General features: G+C 33.2%; 1 protein-coding gene across 10 annotated transcripts in view; it reads left to right on the top strand.

Moving 5' to 3' along the window:
• stau (double-stranded RNA-binding protein Staufen) overlaps positions 1 to 21,308 on the top strand; it is a 193,947-nt gene that overhangs the window by 28,254 nt on the left and 144,385 nt on the right. For 4 of the 10 annotated variants that reach the window (XM_075377472.1, XM_075377481.1, XM_075377486.1 and 1 more), the window contains one exon: positions 18,995 to 19,126. The exons of 4 other annotated variants lie outside the window; for them this stretch is intronic. In XM_075377472.1, the coding sequence (XP_075233587.1) occupies positions 18,995 to 19,126 (132 nt within the window). Of the gene's footprint in view, positions 1 to 5,164; positions 5,357 to 18,994; positions 19,127 to 21,308 lie in introns of all 10 variants that reach the window. 2 more of the 10 variants (XM_075377453.1, XM_075377462.1) reach the window with 1 other exon arrangement.

Below are 21,308 nucleotides of genomic sequence, written 5' to 3'. Positions count from 1 at the left end.
TCGCTTCCTCACCTGAACTGCGCAGTAATTCTACAGGTATTCCGTCTATTCCAGGAGCCTTTCTGCCATTTAAATATTTTATTCCCTCTTAAATTCAGATCTCAGTATTTTTTCTCCCATTTCATCCTCCTCAACTTCCTCTTCTTCCTCTATAACACCATTTTCTAATTCATTTCCTCCGTATAACTTTTCAATATATTCCACCCATCTATCGACTTTACCTTTCGTATTATATATCGGTGTACCATCTTTGTTTAACACATTATTAGATTTTAATTTATGTACCCCAAAATTTTCCTTAACTTTCCTGTATGCTCCGTCTATTTTACCAATGTTCATTTCTCTTTCCACTTCTGAACACTTTTCTTTAATCCAATCTTCTTTCGCCAGTATGCACTTCCTGTTTATAGCATTTCTTAATTGCCGATAGTTCCTTTTACTTTCTTCATCACTAGCATTCTTATATTTTCTACGTTCATCCATCAGCTGCAATATATCGTCTGAAACCCAAGGTTTTCTACCAGTTCTCTTTATTCCGCCTAAGTTCGCTTCTGCTGATTTAAGAATTTCCTTTTTAACATTCTCCCATTCTACTTCTACATTTTCTACCTTATCTTTTTTACTCAGACCTCTTGCGATGTCCTCCTCAAAAATCTTCTTTACCTCCTCTTCCTCAAGCTTCTCTAAATTCCACTGATTCATCTGACACCTTTTCTTCAGGTTTTTAAACCCCAATCTACATTTCATTATCACCAAATTATGGTTGCTATCAATGTCTGCTCCAAGGTAAGTTTTGCAGTCAACGAGTTGATTTCTAAATCTTTTGCTTAACCATGATATAATCTATCTGATACCTTGCAGTATCGCCTGGCTTTTTCGTAGTGTATATTCTTCTGTTATGATTTTTAAATTGGGTGTTGGCAATTACTAAATTATACTTCGTGCAAAACTCTATAAGTCGGTCCCCTCTTTCATTCCTTTTGCCCAGCCCGTATTCACCCACTATATTTCCTTCCTTGCCTTTCCAATGCTTGCATTCCAATCTCCAACTATTATTAAATTTTCATCTCCTTTTACGTGTTTAATTGCTTCATCAATCTCTTCATATACACACTCTACCTCATCATCATCATCATGGGTGCTTGAAGGCATATAGACGTTAACAATCGTTGTCGGTTTAGGTTTTGATTTTATCCTTATTACAATGATTCTATTGCTATGTGTTTTTAAATATTCTACTCTCTTCCCTATCTTCTTGTTCATTATGAAACCTACTCCTGCCTGCCCATTATTTGAAGCTGAGTTTATTATTCTAAAATCACCTGACCAAAAGTCGCCTTCCTGTTCCCACCGAACCTCACTAATCCTACTACATCCACATTTATCCTATCCATTTCTCTTTTTAAATTTTCCAGCCTACCAACCTTTTTTATACTTCTAACATTCCACGCTCCAACTAGTAGAATGTTATTTTTTAATTTTCTGGTGACCCCCTCCTTAGTAGTCCCCACCCAGAGATCCGAACAGGGGACTAGTTTACCTCCGGAATATTTTACCAAGGAAGGTGCCTCCATTATTGCTATATGAAAATTCAGAGAGCCACATTTTCTTGGAAAAAAAGCAGCTGTAGTTTTCCATTGCTTTCAGCTGCGCAGTACTCAGAGTACTGAGTGACGTTGATATTTTTCATTTGAATCATTCTGACTCTCGCCCCTAACAACTACTGAAATAGCTGCTGCCCTCTTTCAGGAATCATTCCTTAGTCTGGCTCTCAACAGATACCTCTCCGGTATGGTTGCACCTTCGGTCCAGCTACTCTGTATCCCTGACCACTCAAGCCCCCTCACCAACGGCATGATTCATAGAGGAGGATATATATATATATATATATTATTTTGATGAAAATGATTTTGTAAATGTTGTATGCCTAATATTAATCAACTTCCAACTTGTTTAATTGCGTTGCTGGAGTAGTCTTTAATAAAACTATGCGCATGGTATATGATGAGTAAAATCATCAGTCTTATTCCTTACAGCATAAGTGACTATGTCCAGAGGCAAATAGCAGAATACTTGTCAGAGAGTGGATAGCTGCAGAAACGCAACAGAGTACTAAGGTTCCAGGTTTTTGGAGGGGTCCCCCACAATTAAGTCCTGGGACCTTTGTTATGGTTACCTATGGATCTATGACGGTATCCTTAGTCTTCTGTTCCCGTCAGAAACACAAACTGTGGCTTACGCAGACGATATTGCTGTTTTGGTCAGTGGCAGAACAGAGGCTGATTTGGAGAAAGGCAATACTGTTTTAGCTGTGATTGGATTATGGATGCAGGAACACGGTCTAGAATTAGTACCACAGAATTGTATGTACATTATGCTCACTGGTATTTACAGTTCGTAGAATTAATGTTACGGTCGATGGACAGCCTCTTCGGAGTAAAGAAGTGATAAATTATATGAGGTGCAGATAGACAGGGCCTGAAGTTTTGCCTACATGTTGTGGACAGATGCCAAAATGCAGAGGAAAAACTGAAGATGCTAAATACGTTGATGTCGACCCAGACAGCCCCAAGGACATCTAAGAGCAGACTGATTATGTCAGTGGTCATGTCTGCTCTACTTTATGCTGCCCCAGTTTGGGGTGTGGCAGCAAATGTTAAAAGGAATCTGACAAAACTTCGAAGAGTACATTGATGCATGTTGTTAGGCGTCATTTCCAGTTACCATACATTATCATATGAGGTGGCATGTGTGCTGCCCTCTGTTTTGCCTGTTGGATTTGCAAAGTTGAGAGCGAACGCTTTGCTTCAAGGGCATGGAAATGTCTGAGACAATTGTTAGACACACGTGGTGGGTAAGATGTGCAAGAGGTTGTGTGGCCACTTGGATGTAAATGTTGATAACTGATATAGGTACTTGGATATCAAGGAAGATGAAGCACTTCGTTACACAGGTGCTCACTGGGCATGGCTCTTTTGAATTTTATCTCTACAGATTTGGCAGGCCTGACTCCCCATGCTATATGTTTTGCAGTGGGGTGAACACTGTGGAGCACACCGTTTTTGTGTGCGAAGAATGCATCCCTAGCGTTTGCAATCTGCTATAGAGACGTTAAGCCCAGAAGGCTTAGTGCCATTTATTCTGACCATTGAAAATAACTGGAAGGCATTTGAAAAGTTTGCGACTAGTGCTAAAGGCAAGGAGGGGTGACAACATGGTTATTGGTGACAAAATACTTCAACAGAAGGATAAAAATGTCAGTACGGGGGAACATTGTGGGCACGATGTTCATCTTGGGTTAGCTGATAGGGGAAAGGCGGGTAGCTCTGATGGGAGGGGATAGCTCGCTGAAGTGGGCTGTGTTATGAGTGATTGGAGACCCTGGGGGAGAATTAGGATCAGAGAAGACTGAGACCAAGTCTTATACTGATGCCATGAAAAACATCTTGAGACCAGGTGAAGATTTGGAATGGTGAGTGAAGGGGTGAAAGACCGCCTCTGTGGTGCCATCATTCATCTGCACTTGTGCAGATGGGTGATGGGCGATGATGTTACGGCACGGGGAATCTTGACCTTTTGAGCTCAAAAGCACCCTCGAGGTTGTGCTATGCTTAACAGTTGGTCTGACCTCAGGTGGGGAGAAACTGTGAACTAGGAGTTTTTTGTCTGTCGGGTGCTGGCATACATAGACTTAACATCTAGCCAAACCCATGCGAGTCTTGACACTTTCTAAGTCCGAAAAAGACAAATACAAAACTTTTTGTGTAGAAAAATTTATAATACTTTTCTAAAATGTCCAATTTTTTATTATTTTCAAATTAGTTTCTAAATCAGTAATGGAAATATTTATTCATTATTGGGGTATTCAATTTTAATGTAACAAATTTTCAAAACTTTTATTGTATCACTATTTTTAATTTTTAGTTTTTCTTTAGTAATAGTCTATTTTCTAACTTGCCAACAGGTAAAAACAGCAATTTTCTTCACTTTTTCCACGAGTTGTAGCATTCTTATTTTACATCATACATATGGTCAAAATGAACTTTTTAAAAAAAAGAGTAAAGATGGAACTTCATCTTAGTGTACTCAAAATTCATTTTGTTCCAAACCAAATCTTGTAATGTTTACTTAAGGTACGATGTTGACAAATTGTTTTTTTCAAATTTTGGGCCCAAAATAAATAATGAAGGGCTTAGGGTAACAGGCCTGTTTTTTACCTTTTAACTCTTAGGTACTAGTAATACTTATAAAAAAAATTGGATTATTACAGTGTCATTAAAAATTATTTGCCGCCAAATCGTAAGATTTTGAAAATGGGTCATTTTTGGTTCTCAAAAACCACTTGTAATACAGGTGGCAAATATCTGAAATTTTACAGTGTTAAGTACTTTTTATGTACTTTAAAACCATATAAAATTTATTTTTTTACTGAAAGGGGTTGACTAGTAATGAAGCCAACAAAACCACTAAAACACAGTTCTTTCTAACTGTGAACAGTGTAGCCTAAAAATTCACAGTATTTAAATTTTCAGATAATAATGTAGGCCTAATATACAAAATATTTTGATATGTCTATAATGAGATGGCTTATATTTTAGATAGTTTGTTACTTAAAGTATCACTCATTCACACAAACTCATGTTTAAACATGAAAGTGAATAGACATGCATGGCCATGAATATTTGCGTAATCCTGAATGTAAACATTTTTGTGATGTGTTGTATTGTTGCTAGTGTTAATACTGTGGTTAAATAATATACACTTGTTTATAAAGTAATTTTATTAGCAGTAATTTTATTAATCAGAGAAATTTTTATTTTAGCTGTAGAGAAACTGGGATAAGACAAAGTTGGTTGGTAGTTTTACCACAGCTGTCATTGTCAGGTAATCAAACAGTCCCAGAAACAAGAACCTTTCACAGTTATGTTCCAACAAGTCAGAAACGTATTCTGAAAGTCCGAGCGACCTCTGAATCAGAAACATTTATGTTAGTATCTCTACACAAGGACATTAGTGTTTCTGATTGCTTTATAGGTTTAACAAAGCCAAAATGTAAAAATTATGTCTCCTGCGTATCCAATGGCAAGTAGTGGTTAGGCAAAGTCATTGAAGTCAAAATACATGAAAATGAAGAGGAATATCATATACACTTTTCCATTCGCAGGGTCCTGGTACTTCATTCAAGAAATCATTGAGGGATAATCAAACATGGTTCAACTGAAAAATATTTTAAAGATTCTCACATCTTTAGAGCTTTTTCTATCAACTACTGGAAGAGGACACATCATTACACCAAAGATGAATGAGGACTTATCACTTGTACTCTATAAAAAAAATGGCAGGAGCACTAAGTTATGTAAGTTAAATTTGTTATCAAAAAGTGCAAGATTATTCATAACTTCCGTTAGCAGGAGTAAAATAAGGTTTGCTGCCTTTCACACACGACTTTTTTGGGCCCCAAAAATGAGACATTTTAAAATCATATGATTTGGCAGCCATTTTTTTTTTTAATGAAGGATACTTGGTAACAGTTCAATTTTTTTTTTGTAAGGTCTACTAGTACCTAAGAGTTAAAAGGTAAAATACAGGCCTGTTACTCTAAGCCCTTCATTATTTATTTTGGGCCCAAAATTTGAAAAAAACAATTTGTAACAACGTACCATAAGTAAACATTACAAGATTTGGTTTTGTAACAAAATGAATTTTGAGTACACTAAGATGAAGTTCCATCTTTACTCTTTTTAAAAAGTTCATTTTGACCATATGTATGATGTAAAATAAAAATGCTACAGCTCGTGGAAAAAGTGAAGAAAATTGCTGTTTTTACCTGTTGGCATGTTAGAAAATAGAGTATTACTAAAGAAAAACAATTTTTTTAAATATAAAAAAATATTTTTTGTCCTCTACAAGGTGGGTAGTTATATACTAAATATCATCAAAATCAAAAATAATGATGCACTGATCATTTGTTGAATTAAAATGGAATACTCCATTATTAATACAATAAAGCTGAAATTTTTTTTTAAGGATAAATAATCAAATTGAAGTCCATATATGGCTACAAATTAATAGCTGTACATTACAAATGATGTGCCTGATTTAAGTCCTCAGAATTTTAAAATTTCTTTTTCAATGAAGTGCTCATCAGTGTTTATATTATAGAATTACTTGCATATTGGTCAGCGCTACAGTCAGAGGAGGACCCTGGCCTCTTTCACAGCATTGCTATATTATAGGAATATTTATCTAAAATAACCTTTTTATTTGTTATTTACTTAAATAGACTCATATAAAAAACAAATGTTAAATCTGGTGACCTTGGTGATCATTCTATGTTTACTGCTCATGCCAATGACCAAGCATTCAGTCATTTTTAGGCAACAACTATTTTTAAAAACTTTTATCATATATTTGCATAATTAGTTTAACCACTGTCTTATTAGAATTTTTTGAAGAATTTCATACCTGGAACAGTAAAAATTTATAAGTTATTGTATGGATTATGTTCTGAATAGTACTGTAATATAAATACTTGATAATAATACTGCTAAAGGACTATATGATAATTTTTATATATATCTGTTAGCCAACATGGTGTTAACTGATATGTCATAAGACAAAGTACTACTATTAATATTAGCCGCAGTCCAAACCCTATCCCTTTATACTTAAGCTTCTTCTGTTTCTTTATGTGAGGGTTTAAGGTAGTGTTTAGTGAAAATAGTGGTGATTTATTGTACTCTTAGCTTAAATTCACATGAAATCCAACTTAAGATATCGTTCAGAATCAGGTTCATGAAAATGTCTTGAGAAAATTATCTTTTTAACGAATTTCTTCAAGAAGGCTTTAAGCTAAGTTGATTTAATGTTTTTTTACAATCTGCCTGGTAGACTCTGATATAGTGATATTAGAGAACACTTTTCTTTACAAATTTTATTTACTTGATTTAGAAACTACTTGGCAATTAGTGTTTTTGATGGTGGACCAATATCTGTTTAAATGTAAAAACTGTCTTATTGCCTCTCAAAGATTTTTCAAATGCCACAGCTCAGGCACAATACTTCACAATGAGCTGAATTGAATAGGCAATGTTTGTGAAGATATCTTTGATCATGTTAACAGAATTTGTAGTTTATTATTGCTTATTTCATTTTTGAAGTATGAAGTCTTAAATATTAAATGATTGTTTTATATAACTTGATTAAAACAATGACATTACTTTAAAAAGATAATTCTTGGTGATTAAATTGTTGAAAATTGAAATTTTTTGAAGGACGATCATTTTGTTGCACGCAACCAAAAAAAGGCAGATATTTTTTTATTATTTGTTTTGTTAACAGTTTGAAGTTCAATTGAATATATCCACATACAAAACTTTTTAAAAATAAAGAACTAAAATCCCCTCTTAATGTTAATGATTCAGTATTAAATGTTTAATTTCAAATTGCCGATCTCCGTGGCATAGTGGTAGATAGCATCTTGGCCTTTCATCTGAGGTCCTGGGTTTGAATCTCATCAGGTGTAGAATTTTTCATATGCTACAAATTTTCATATCCATGCTTCTAGTTACAAGTATCCTTGTAAGTTTCTGTGTTGAATTATTCATTAGTAAAAAAAAATTACAATATTAATAATATTGTAATTTGTAAAACATTTTTTATTAATTTTTCTTGTTTTTAAATGAAGGTGTATGGTCTTTATATAAAATTGAATTTTTTTATCAATTATGTGATGTTGGGTGTAGATGGCAGTAGTTAACAGGGTGAATTTAAATTAAAATACTTGCAGAGTGTTTAGAGTTGCATGTCTAGTTCAGGGATATGTTTCTTCCAGTTAATATAGTGGTCATTATGCTAGTTGAATACATTCTCACGTTTTTGCCATTGTTTTTATTTCTTCTTTCTTGCTAAAATTAAGTGCATGGTTGGTGGTTGCTGTGTATTGTTTATGGTTATTATGCATGGTATATAAGTGCATGTTTGTTTAAGAGTTTATCAAAACCAAAAAATTGGGTTTGAAATAAAAGTTAACATTACTATCTTTCGCATTTAATAAAATGATGATTTAAACTGGACTAATATCTAAAGTTTAAGATGACTTCTGATGAGCAAATTACTTCTGAAATTTAAAATTTAATTTTCTAAATTTATGGCAAATTACTTTTAAATGAATTTCATCCACTACATAAAAATTTAATTAACTAACAAATAAAAAAATAATTTAAAAATTGCATTAACTGCATTTACCTTAATAAGTAGTATAAAAATAATTGGCATAAAAGTAAATAACCAATTAGCATATAATATTAATTTTTTTAATATGTATTTGTCAAAACAGTTTTTAAGACTAGGTTATTTGTAATAAAAATTAGTTATATCTCTTGTGGAAATTTGGTATTTCAGTTTGAATAGATTACCCCTAGTGTAATAAACACAAAGGGTTGATAGTGGACTAATTGCACTGATCAACAATCATTTTGTTTTGTGTTTAATATTTGCTGAATCATGTGTATTTTTAGGTGCTGATTCAGATTATGAAGTCAGAATTTTCCTATCGGTCTCAAATTTTTTGTAATTTCTCTTCCTATTTTCAAGCAACATATCTGTATGAACATCCCAATCCCCCGTAGGGAAGACCTTGTGATGCTTCTGGTCGCCATCCCCCCTTGATGGGCTTTAACAGGAGTCGTCTTTCGCCCTGTAACTTTTTAAATGTCATAGTAATAGGCCTGGCCTTATTGGGATGCCACTGATGTAAATGCCTTGGTAGACATTTACATCAGTGATTTTTGAACTTAGCTTTTGCCTTTGCTGTAGGCCTCATCCGAACATCTTGAATGTTCTAAATCATTGTTCCTCCGAACTAGCTAACCAAGTTTACGGAATCACGAACCCCATGCCTAGTTCTACATTTACTGAGCCAAATTTGTGTAAATGTCTCATCTGGAACAATGCAAAATATTGCATGAACAATGCAAGCGCAATATATTGTTTATTTATTTATTGCAAAAGTTAATTTTTTAAACTACAATTTATCTATTTTTATATAACTAGCCATGACAAACAAGTAATATTATTATTTACACTTTAATTGAAACTATAACAAATGATTCACATATAATTCATGTCACATCTTATTCTAAATGTAGTTGGTATTGTTTGTAAAGCAATAATTTGTTACACTGTATTAATCACACATTGTGCAGCGTATATGAATTTGTATTGGTGACTTCATTGCTGGATTTAGTACTGTAAACAATGAATGTGTCATGCTGGCTAAGAAATATCTCAGATACAAGCTCCTTGTGTAACATTTTGTTTTACAGCTATTTTTCCTTCTAATTTGTGATATTATTTTTCCCTATAAAGGTAGTGTGTATACTACATTAATGTGGAAACTGCACATATAATATTGTTTTATACCCTTACAATGCCCTTTTTCTTCAGCATCAAAAATACTCTTAAGATTCAGCTATTAACAGTTTTTGTAATAAACATAAAACAAAATTGTGTAATCCAGTGTTGTTAACATGACTGTCAGTATTCATTTAAAATTCTAGTTGTATCTATATTATTAGAATATAATATAGTAAAATTTTATGTAATATTAGATACACTATTAACATTTAATTAAAGCAGTTTAATTACAGTATGCACCGTTTTTATTGATCAATATTTATATATAGATAAATTAAACAGTAACACAGTAATTAAACAAAACTCACTGACAGTGCTTTCCATTCAAGACTGATATTTAAGGATTGAAAGTGCTTTTCAGTTGGTGAATTTTATTCAGTTACTCTGTTCTCATGTTTTATTTATTAATATTGATATCAATAATAATACATGATAATGATCGTGGAAAAAACTCATCTGGAGTTTTATATGATACAGACCACTTCCTACAAAAAATTTAGTTTTATACCATATTTTACCGTTTGTTTTTTTCTTATTCTTGGGAATTTCAATTTATTTAAAGAAAAACTGTTGGAGGTGTGGGAGATTACGCATTAAAAATACCCTGCTTTGACATTAATTTGAGTTGGCCATTTCATAACTAAATTGGTGTTAAGACAGTTTTATCTGTTATAAGTATTAATTAAAAATGTTTCTGTTAGTCTATTTCAGTAATTAAATGGATTTTAAGTAGGCTTTTGTTTTTTGTATAAGCAGGAAATTCTTTTTGCACTAAACTGTGTATTATATCAACATTACTATGGTACATGATTTCAATTAATAAGAAATGGAAAAATGATTGTGAAAAATAGTTTTCATTACAACAGGTAACTTTTGCTGAACGTTTAGAAACTGATAGTGCTTTCCATAAGCATAAAGTATAGTGCAGTTATTGTAATAATGCTGTGGAATAATAAGATTCTATCAGAGCCAAGATTACTATTAGTTTTTGTGGACACTATGTAGTAATAATTAACATACGTTATGAATAATATACACTAATTTTAATGTGTTAAGTGTTATAAATATGTCTGTTTCTACAACCTATTAAACAGAATATAAAAAAAAATATATATATATTGTGAAAAAGAATTTCTTCCTTTACTAAAAGCTTGTTCACCTTGATGATGGCTCCATTGTAATGTGACTAGTTTGTGAAGAATTTAATTATTTACACTTTATAAGACCATTCATTTACAGCAAGAATTGGAAATGATGTACATCTATTTCAATGCATTAAGAACATGTTTCTTCACCATGTTGTTAACAACTAACTTTTTTCATCTTTTCCTGGATTCTATATCCTCTAATCTATTTCCATTAATTGCATTAAAGACAACATTGTTATGAAACATTGACAATGTTGTCTTCAATTGGTGTAGAATTTCTGGGTACCTTATTCATATCTTTAATTAGCTCCACAAAACTGAGTCTGTAGAAGTAAGTTTACAAGGTCTTCTGTGATTATAATAAAAATGATCTTATCATCAAGAAATTCATAAGCATGTGTACAGTTGAGCTAGCAGTGTGACAGATTGTATTTCTCTGCTAAATCAGCATTCAGATGCAGACTCGCATCACATTCTACTAAGGCAATGAATGATAATTTGTGGTAGGTTTCATTTTTAGTAGTTTTAAAAAATAGGATCTAATTATTTATTTCTGGAAAATTGCACAGTGTGTGTGTGGATGCAGAGGAAATTCAATAAAATTGTTGTGTCAGTTTTCAGTATCCTAAATCAAGCGTTTTTGACTTAAAATCCAATTGTTGCTTGAATAAAATTCTCTAACTAATGACAGTTAATATAAGGCAGTTTGGAAAATAACCTCCATCTGGCTATAAATAAAAAACCTACATAAATAAAAATATTTTATTATATACAATTTAAAACTACAGCTCCTAACTATTTTTCTACGTAGGCGTCATTTAAATTGAAGCATTTGTCATAGTGATTTACTAATTTATAAATACCATCTTCATAAAATTCAGGGTACTTAGCCAACCTTTCAGGCATTTTGAAGTTCGTTGTCATTAGAAGTGCTGTGATGCTAGCCATTCCTTCATGAGATGAAAACCATTTTGGGCCAAGTCGAGGTTGTAAGTGGGAAGATGAGAAATGTCCCATTGGAATTGATTCAGAAGTTCTTGAGTTACTCAAGCATTGAGATAAGAGTTGTCATGCATAAAAACAACACCAGATGACAATTTACCATGTTGTTTGTTCTGAATGGCTTGCCTAGGTTTCTTCAAAGTTTCACAGTAGGCTACTGAAATTGTACCAGGTTGCATAAAATCGACTAGAAGAACTCCCTTGGCATCCCCCCAAAAAAAAACCGTAGCCGTAACCTACCTTGCTGACAAAATTTGGCAGGCTTTTTTTGGCTTGCATGGAGAACTGGTATAGCCCCAGGCCATCGGCTGTTGTTTCGTTTTGGTGTTCATGTATGTTACTCAAAGTTCATCCCCAAGTCACAAATTCCTTCAAAAAACTTTCTCCTTCCACGTCATACTGTGAAAGGAAATTTAAAACAGACCCCATTCGTTTGGCTCGATGGATCTCTGTGAAGATTTTTGGAACCCACTGAGCACAGAACTACCAATAGTCTAATTTATCATTTGTTTTAGATCTGTAATAATGCATATAATATTGGGTTTTTTCCTCTCATTGTTAATGGTTTGAATAAATCATTTCTGATGAATGGTAAAACATTTTTTGGACTTGTTAGTTGATTATCACAAAATTTAACACATGTTTAATTAAAACTTGCTGGGTATCAACAAAACTAAAAATACAGATTGATTAACAAAATCATTCAAGTTGAATGGCTTGGTTTGAAATTGATGATCAAAATGATTGTTATTTCAAATATTGCTTAAGGATTTATTAGATTCCACTGCTCTGTTAAAGTATAGGGGATGAGATAGTAGAAGTTGAGCTTTATTGTATTTTTGATGAAGTTATTCAACCAGTTTAAATTACTCTTTCCCTTTTGATAACTGCCCATGTAGTTTTAGAATTATTATTTGAATTAAATATTAATTATTTATTATGTTTTAACTTTATAAGTTACTGTAGCATAAATTCATTCATAATTATTCAAATAATTTATGAAATGTATCCGGGATCCTGCATTCTCAGTCATGATTGAAATAATTTCATTATTGCATAATAAAAGTTTAAATATAAAAATAGCTTTTTATAAGACTGTCTCCCTCAAACATTGTCTGATGGTTAATCAAATTGAAATTTTATTTGTATTTGTGTATACGAGGGTAGATCAAATATAACCGGAATTTTTGTTTTATAATTTATTGAGGGATAATGAAAATACATACAATATTATTTTTCTACATAATTTTCTCCTTTGAAAACACATCTTTCCCAGCGAATAGGTAGCTTTTTGATTGATTCCACTGTAGTAAAATGAAGGTGGACGTAACATCAACCAATTGCGCACAAACACTTCCAACAGCAGCATCGTCTTCAAATTTCCATCCTCCAAGTGCTTCTTTTAGTGGTCCAAACAAATGATAATCGCAGGGCGATAAGTCCGGACTGTATGGCCGGTGCTCCAGTGTAGCTTAAAATAAGATGCAATTTTTTCTTCAGTTTGAGCCACAGTATGGGGCCAAGCATTGTCATGAAGCAGAATGATGTCCCAAATTGGAAATTGATGTCTTTTTGATGATATGCGAGTCTTGCTTCGTCTAAAAGTTGGCAGTAGTATGCAGAATTCACTGTTCGACGTTCTTGGAGAAAATCGACATGCAAAACTCCTTCGAAATCAAAAAATACTGTGGCCGGAACCTTTCCTGCTTATAGTTGAGTTTTGGCTTTAATGGGTGCTGTTTCTCCCCTTTTTTGCCACTCCGTACTTGCCTGTTCTGATTCAGGGATGTAATGGTGCACCCAAGTTTCATTGCAAAAAATTCTCCTTCAGCTTGGCAACAGCTCAACAATCGCTGGCAGACCACTAGCCAATAGAGCTTCTGACCTTTGGTGAGCAGATGAGGAACCCATCGTCCTGCCACTTTTTTAAATCCATGATCACCAGCTTTGATTGCCTGAGCACTGCTGTAGCTTATTTCAATTTCAGAAGAAATTTTTGCAATCGTTATTTGACAATTATCCTCGATAAGGTGATGAACCATGAGAACGTTTTCAGAAGTAGCATTTGGGCAATGTTGGTGACCTTCATTTTCAACTAGTTCTTGTCCTTCCAAAAACTACTTATGCCAATCATACTCTTGAGTCTTTTTAAGTGTGTTGTCCCCGAACTGTGCCTGAAATCTTCTCAAAATTTTGGATGAATTCACATCCTCTGTTGTGAAAAATTTAATAATAATACATTGCCCCATGCACGATGATACCTCCTGCTCTGACAGTGCGATACTGACTAGAAAAAAGTTGTGAGATGGCTTTCTAAGCATGGGATCCCCTCCACGCATCCCTACGTACAACACTGAGACGCCACGTCCCTCTCCATTAGCCATGTGTCAGCGACAACAAAATTTTTGGTTTGTAATTGGCAGAATTAACAATCCAAACAGAGTGGAAAAGTTGACTTTCTAACAACTGACCCTTGTTTTTATGTGATAAAATCTTACTTTTTACCAAATGCACAGATTTTGATAATTGCTTTACTTTGTTACTCTTATAATCCCATAATAAGCTCCTGTTCCAGATAACTTAATTGTGAGTTTGTTTAAATGAGACATTATATTATCTATATAAATGATCTGAAAACATCTTTTTATTTACTTTTTGTCACCACTTAAAATAGATATATATGTACGAGGTGCGACAATAAAGTAATGAGACTGATTTTTCTTTGCAAGATGTAGCAACCCTGCAGTTTGCGTAGGCACACCATCTTTGACCTTGGTCTATAAGCTACTTCTAGTCCAAGCGGCACATTGATGCAACTGCTCAGTCGTGAGTTGTGCTGTAATAAGTGAACACGTGTTTGTGTCTCTCGTCACAGAAATGAAACCACAAAATATTGCGCAACGGTATGCCATTTCTTCTTGCGTTAAATTGGGTGAAAACGCGACAACTTATGGTAAGCTTCAGAAGGCTTTTGGAGAGGAGGTTATGTCAAGAGCTCAAGTTTTTCGGTGGCATAAAATTTTTAGTGAAGGCAGAACGAATGTTGAAGATGAAGACTGCAGTGGACAACCATCAACCTCACGGACAGATGTCAACTTGACCAGGGTGCGTGAAATCGTACGATCTGGTCGAAGATTATCTGTGAAAATGATTGCAGAAGAACTCAACATCAATCGAGAAACGGTAGTCTAATATTAACTGAATATCTTGGTATGAGAAAGATTTGTGCATAAATGGTTACCAAAAATCTCACACAACAACAGCGAGAAACACGGAAAAATGTGGCAGCCGATCTGTTAGAGCAAATGGAAATCAATCCAGATTTGTTGAGCCGTGTTATCATTGATGATGAAGGTTGGTTTTTTCAATACGATCCAGAGACAAAACGCCAAAGTTCACAATGGTGCTCAAAGGGATCACCCAGACCAAAAAAAGCTCGCATGTCAAAGTCAAAAATGAAATGCATGCTTGTGTGCTTCTTCGATTCCAAGGGAATTGTTCATAAAGAGTGGGTGCCTCCTGGACAAACAGTTAACCAATATTTCTATAAAGAAATTTTAGAAAGACTTCGTAAACGAGTTCTTCGTGTCCGTGCCAACATTGCTGATAATTGGATTCTGCATCACGATAATGCGCCATCCCATACTGCTCTGTCAGTACAGCAATTTTTAACCTCAAAACAAATTTCAGTACTATCACAGCCACCTTATTCACCAGATATCACTCCGTGCGACTTTTTTCTATTTCCAAGAGTCAAAATGGCGGTCAAGGGATACCATTTTCAAACAACACAAGATGTCCAAAAAGCTGTGACGAGGGTCTTGGAGGATATTACAGAAGATGAGTTCCAGTAATGTTACCATCAATAGCAGAAGCGCTGGAATAAGTGTGTGCAATCAGAGGGGAACTACTTTGAAGGAGACAACACTAAACATGACTAAAACAGTAAGCAACATTTTTTTTCACATCAGTCTCATTACTTTATTGTCGCACCTCGTATATATCCTAAAAACATTTAAAGTAAATCTATTATTGAAGTTTAAAGGCATAATTTATTGTTTTATAATGATTTGGTAAGACGTAACAATGCTATAAAATAAGGCAGGAAGTTAGTGAGGAATTATCAATAAGATCATAACATTTCATGAGATCTAAATTTTGAAAATTTATTTCATTGGTAGTAAGTTGCAAAGAACGAATGATTGAAGTAAGGCAATAGATCAAAATCAGACAGGCACAGGAAACAAGAGCTTTCATGGAAAAATAAAGATGTCTACAAGTATCAGATATGATCTGAGATTTAGAAAAATATTCTTAAAAATATTTTGTTTGTTGTCTAGCTCTTTATAGTCGCAAACATTGTATAAAAGGGAAAGCAAAAAATGAAAAGATACAGACATTTGAAATTTAATTTTTCAGGAAGATGCTCAAAATTTTAAATAAAGAGATCTTGAAGATGAGTAAGAGAGTAGAGAAGCCAGTGCAGTATCTTGTAAATAGGAAATCTAGTTAGATGGGCCATATGAAGTTAGCTATTAAATAACGAGACTAATGATGTAAAACATTTTATTTTAAAATTATACATATTTAGTTATTATCCCCTTCAATATACACCCCTCCTATACCCCTATAACACTCCATGTGTATTTTCCATTGTTCGAAACAGTGCTGGAAGTCTTCTTCTGTGAGCTCTTTCATGATGCGTACTGCTTTTTCTTTCACAGATTTCAGTCAGAAATCTTGTTTCTTTTAATGCAGATTTGACCTTGAGCAACAGATAAAAGTCAGTGGTGCCAGGTCAGGCGAGTAAGGCTGATGGTCTAATACTGGGATGTTTTACTTGGCTAGAAACGTCTTGACAGACAATGCAGTGTGAGCCAGTGCGTTGTCCTGATGAAGAACCCATGACTTTTTCTTCCATAATTTGGGTCATCCCTTTCTTATTTTTTCACGGAGTTGAGCAAGGACATTGTAAAGAAAAGAATAGTTAACAAGCAGTCAGATCGGATGAAAATACAGATTTTTTCAATATTTTTATCTGTTCTTGATGTTGAAGGATGACAAGGACAAATATCATAAACGCTTAAACCATTCAAAAACCTGCACATATGATAAACATTCATTGCCATATACTTTTTTTTTATTAAAAGATAAGTTTCAGTAGCGGTTTTTCCAAGTTTCATATGAAATTTTGTGACAATTCTTTGCTCTAATAAAACAACATTTTTTTGCAAAAAAAAACCATGTTTTTCAAACGAAGGCCATGGCCAGAGTAATATGTCTACAGAAACTGCAGTGGCAACAATCAAAAGAGAAGGCTTCACGCTAAACAGCTGTCAGTCGTACGAATTTGGTGCATGCACAGTTCTTTTGTAGCAGCATTAGTCTCGTTATTTAATTGCCACACCTTGTACATTAAGACAGCCAGGTTTAGTCAAAAGGGATATGTAGAAGGTGAAAATTGTAGTAGAAGACTACAATTTTCATCTTGTCGAGGACGTACACATGTCGAGCATGTATTAATTATGCCATGTTAAAAAGATTAGCTTAGAGCAGTGAGGAAGAGAGGAAAAGCATTAAACTTGTCAACTTACTGATAACTTAAATCGAAAAAATTAAGTTCAAGGGACATTCAGTTCAATTAGGGACTATTAATTTTAAATGTAGAACACACTTATGATGGTAAAAAATACTTTAATTTCTAGATGTAATCCCCAGCTACGCTTGTAGATTTATCTGTATAGGGAATGTGGCAATAACTCCCAGCTAAGATCATATAACGTGCATGTTGTGCAGTGGGCTGTATGCGGTCATGCATTGTCAAGCAGAAACAGAACACCTTTAGTGATCGCACCAGGCCATTTTTTCTTGAGAGCATTGTGAACATCTTGAAGAACTTTGCAGTAGTACTTAATGTTGACACAATGGGATAGAAAATCTATGTAAAAGATGCCATTTTTATCCCAAAATACTGGGGCCATAACTTTCCCTGCAGAAGCAGTTGTTCAAAATGTTTTGGGAGGTGGTGAGTCTGCATGCTTTCACTGCTTTGATGGTTGTTTTGATTCTGCGGTGAAATGACCCATGTTTCATTGCAGGTAACAATTTGATTGAGAAAAAGCTGATCTTTGTCAAAATGTTGTTTTAACTCTTTGCGGATTTGCAAGCTTCTTTGCTGGTTGAAAGCAGAAAGCTGTACTGGTACTCAACGTGCACTAACCTTACTAAACTTCAAATGGGTCGTGTATGATTTTGTTTACAATTCCCACAGACATATTTATTGCTTCTGCAATTTGTTGACAAGTTATCTGTTGATTATCAAGGATCAGTTCAAATGTTTTACTGCAACTAAGAGTGTGATCACCGTACTGTGTAAGGAGTCGCGAATAAATCTCACAGGATTTTATGCCTTCATTCATGAGTAATTTCTTTACAACGCGCTGTTCCACATATCTATTCACTACATTGGACCCCATGTTCTTTAGACTGATTGTTATTGTTTAATGTTGCTTGACACTAGCGTGCCATGCGATAATAACTGACACTTTTATCTTATATGTACAAGCAACAGAATGCACAGGAATCTCCATTTACACTTTCATCAACAAAAGTATTGGATTGATGTGAATGTCCCTCGCATACCGGAAAATAAAAAAAATTGTATTAAAATATATAAATTTCAAAATGTGAGGAAATGTAGTATTATTTTTACATCTTAGTTTGATTTTTAAGGCAGTTTATTTTTCCAGTTTCCCTAATGAGTGGGTTTTTTTTTTAAGGAACTAATCTAATAATTAATTCCTAATCATTTTTGAAAATATTGTTTCATTAACAGACTGTAAAATTTGATTGTGTGTTTAATAATTATTCAAGAAATACAGGTTATTATTTGAAGGAAGAATAGATTGTTTTGGTTTTTATATCTTATGTCCTGGAATAACAGTGTATAAGTTAGCCTACTTTTTTTAATAAGAAGTATTTTATTCAGTGTCAGTAGGATTATTTTTAATATAGATTCTGAATTCAGTTTGAATGTGAACTAATTATTTTTAAATGGTAGCAGTCTAAATATAACATTGTGCTGATTAAGAAAGAAAAAAGAAAACGATTACATAAAAAATGAATAACTGTGTTGAGCTTTTATATTTGTTTTGAAGTGGTTCTTTTCTGTTTTAATGTGCATTGTTATACAGTGGTGTAAATACTATATTTTACAGTTATTATTGGGTTAATTTTTATTTATGGGTTTTTTGATCTGCTTTTTTATCTAACAGTATTATTTTTATTTTTTTATTAATGATTCTATTTTTTATATGATTTTTTTTTTTGTTATTGCTAAACAGCTTTTTTTCTCATTTATTTATGCAAAATTGTTTATTTCATTTTAGTTTTCTGAAGTACCAATACCATTTTTTTTTTCATGTTAGGTTACAAATGGATGTGTTTAATGTATTGTTTGAGCCTTATACCAGGCTCACAGTCAATGACGTATCATCAAACTATACAGATAACTGATGAAGATTTAAACAGCCTTTTTGGACCCAATAATTGCATTACAGGTAGGATTAAAAATATAAACTTACGAAATTAAAAACAAACTAAACTTTTGAAGTATTAGAGATATTTATGATTTCACTTATTTGTGAACATTTTAAAAACAATTTTTTGAGTCTTTACTTTTGTAATTTTTCACAGAAAAATTAATGTTTATTACATAGCCATTGCCTGAGAATATATGTGAGTGTGTGTAATTTGTATGCTCATACATTTTTGAAGATAGTTGGTTGTTACTGTAACTAGCTATTTTGTATTCATTGGGATTAAGCTATAAAAACACCTTATTTATACTCACCTTTCTGAAGTTTAGAGGTTGGCTTTATAACTTAGCATTTTTTCTGTTGGTAATATTGTGTATATTTTCTTCTTTATTGTTGGTGTCGTAAGTGTTTTGAACTTTTATAATCTGATCAAAGTAATAAATAAATTTTAGTAATAATATTAAACCTCAGATAGGAATGTGAAACTTTGTTACATTTGCGGAAAGGAGTAACATCCATTTCTATTTTAATATTTTAATGTTTGCTGCTTAATATTTTTGTGATCATTGTTAATTCCCTTTTTTTTGTTTATTGTTATTATCTCCATTACAAATACCATTTGAATTACCTTAGTTTATTTATTAACTAAAAAAAAAAATTATGGGATGTGTTGTTTGTATTATACACGATGATCTAATAGTACACAAATTTTAGAAGTTATGAAATTTACTGTCTCATTTCATTATTACCCTTCTCTATCTGTCACTTTTTTTTACTGTTTAGCCTTCAGGACTCATCATCAGGTATTACTTCAGAGGATGAGTGTGAGTGTCGCCTTGTATAGTCTCATGTACCATTTTTGAGATGTGTGGTTAATTGAAACCCAACCACCAAAGAACATCGGTATCTGCGATGTAGTATTCAAATCCATATAAAAGTAACTGCCTTTACCAGGATTTGAATGTTGCAACTCGTCTTCAAAATCAGCTGATTTGCGAAGATGCATTCACCACTAGACCAACCCAGTGGGTTCCTCTCTATCTATCTATCTGTCTGTCTGTCTGTCTGTCTGTCTGTCTGTTTCTTTCTTGCCATGTTCATGCACACACCTGTGTTAATAGAAATTTATGTAAATAAACAGACTGAGACATTAGGTAATATTTACTTATTTGTTTATTCTAATACTTTCAACAAAAAAAAGAAGTAAATGTAGGCTATGTAACAAGTAATTGAAGTGATTTTCAAATTTCAAAATGGTGGCCTTGTTTATTAATTTTTAAATCATTAATATCTCTAATTATTAGTTCAGTCTAATTATGTTAATTAGTTAACAGTTGTCATGGATTTTATTTTGAAATTTAATGATACTGTTTACTTGAATACAACTTTAAACAAGTTTTGGTGGTAACCAACAGTATGTGTTTTAAACTTCTAAAAAACTTTTCATATTTTGAGGCATTATTCAATTTAAAAGAAATATTTACCCTAGCGTCCAGAGTAGTAAATTAATTAAAAATTTAGTAACAATATGAGGGTTGTCTGAGAAAATTTAACCCTCAACATGAACCTGCTTCGAAAAAAGGTGAAGATGGTTCCATCGGCCGGGAAGGTGATGGTGACAGTCTTTTGGGAAAGTAACAGAATTTTGTTTATTGATTTATCTTCAAAAATGTAAAACAATGTATAATGGGACAGTAATACGCATCATTACTTGACAAGCTGAAGGCAGAAATTGCAAAAAAAACAATTTGAAGAAGAAGAAAGTCCTTTTCCATCAGGAAAATGTGCTTGTTCACACCTTGACGGTCACCATGGCTAAAATTCGTGAATTGCACTTTGAATTGGTTGATCACTCACCGTATTCATCAGATCTGGCCCCAAGTGACTTTCTCCTATTTCCTGACCTTACAATTTTGCTTTGAGGAAAGAAATTATCGGACGAGGAGGCTGTTGCATATGTAAACACCTATTTTGTGGAGAAAGATGCCAGCTGCTATTTGGAAGGGTTAAAGAGGTTAGAGGATCACCTGAAAAAGTGTATTGACTTGAAAGGAGACATTGTTGAAAAATAAAACTATATTTGAGACAAAAAATACATCTTTCTATGTTAGGCTCAAAACTTTTCATACAGCCCTTGTAAGAGATATATTTATGTAGTAATAACTTTTTTAGTACATTAGGTGTTTTCCCATAATTAAAAATC

The sequence above is a fragment of the Lycorma delicatula genome, chromosome 1 (genome assembly GCF_047948215.1).
Source record: "Lycorma delicatula isolate Av1 chromosome 1, ASM4794821v1, whole genome shotgun sequence".
NCBI lineage: Eukaryota > Metazoa > Arthropoda > Insecta > Hemiptera > Fulgoridae > Lycorma > Lycorma delicatula.
Note: the sequence above shows the minus strand (reverse complement) of the source record. Positions and strands in the feature narration are given on the sequence as shown.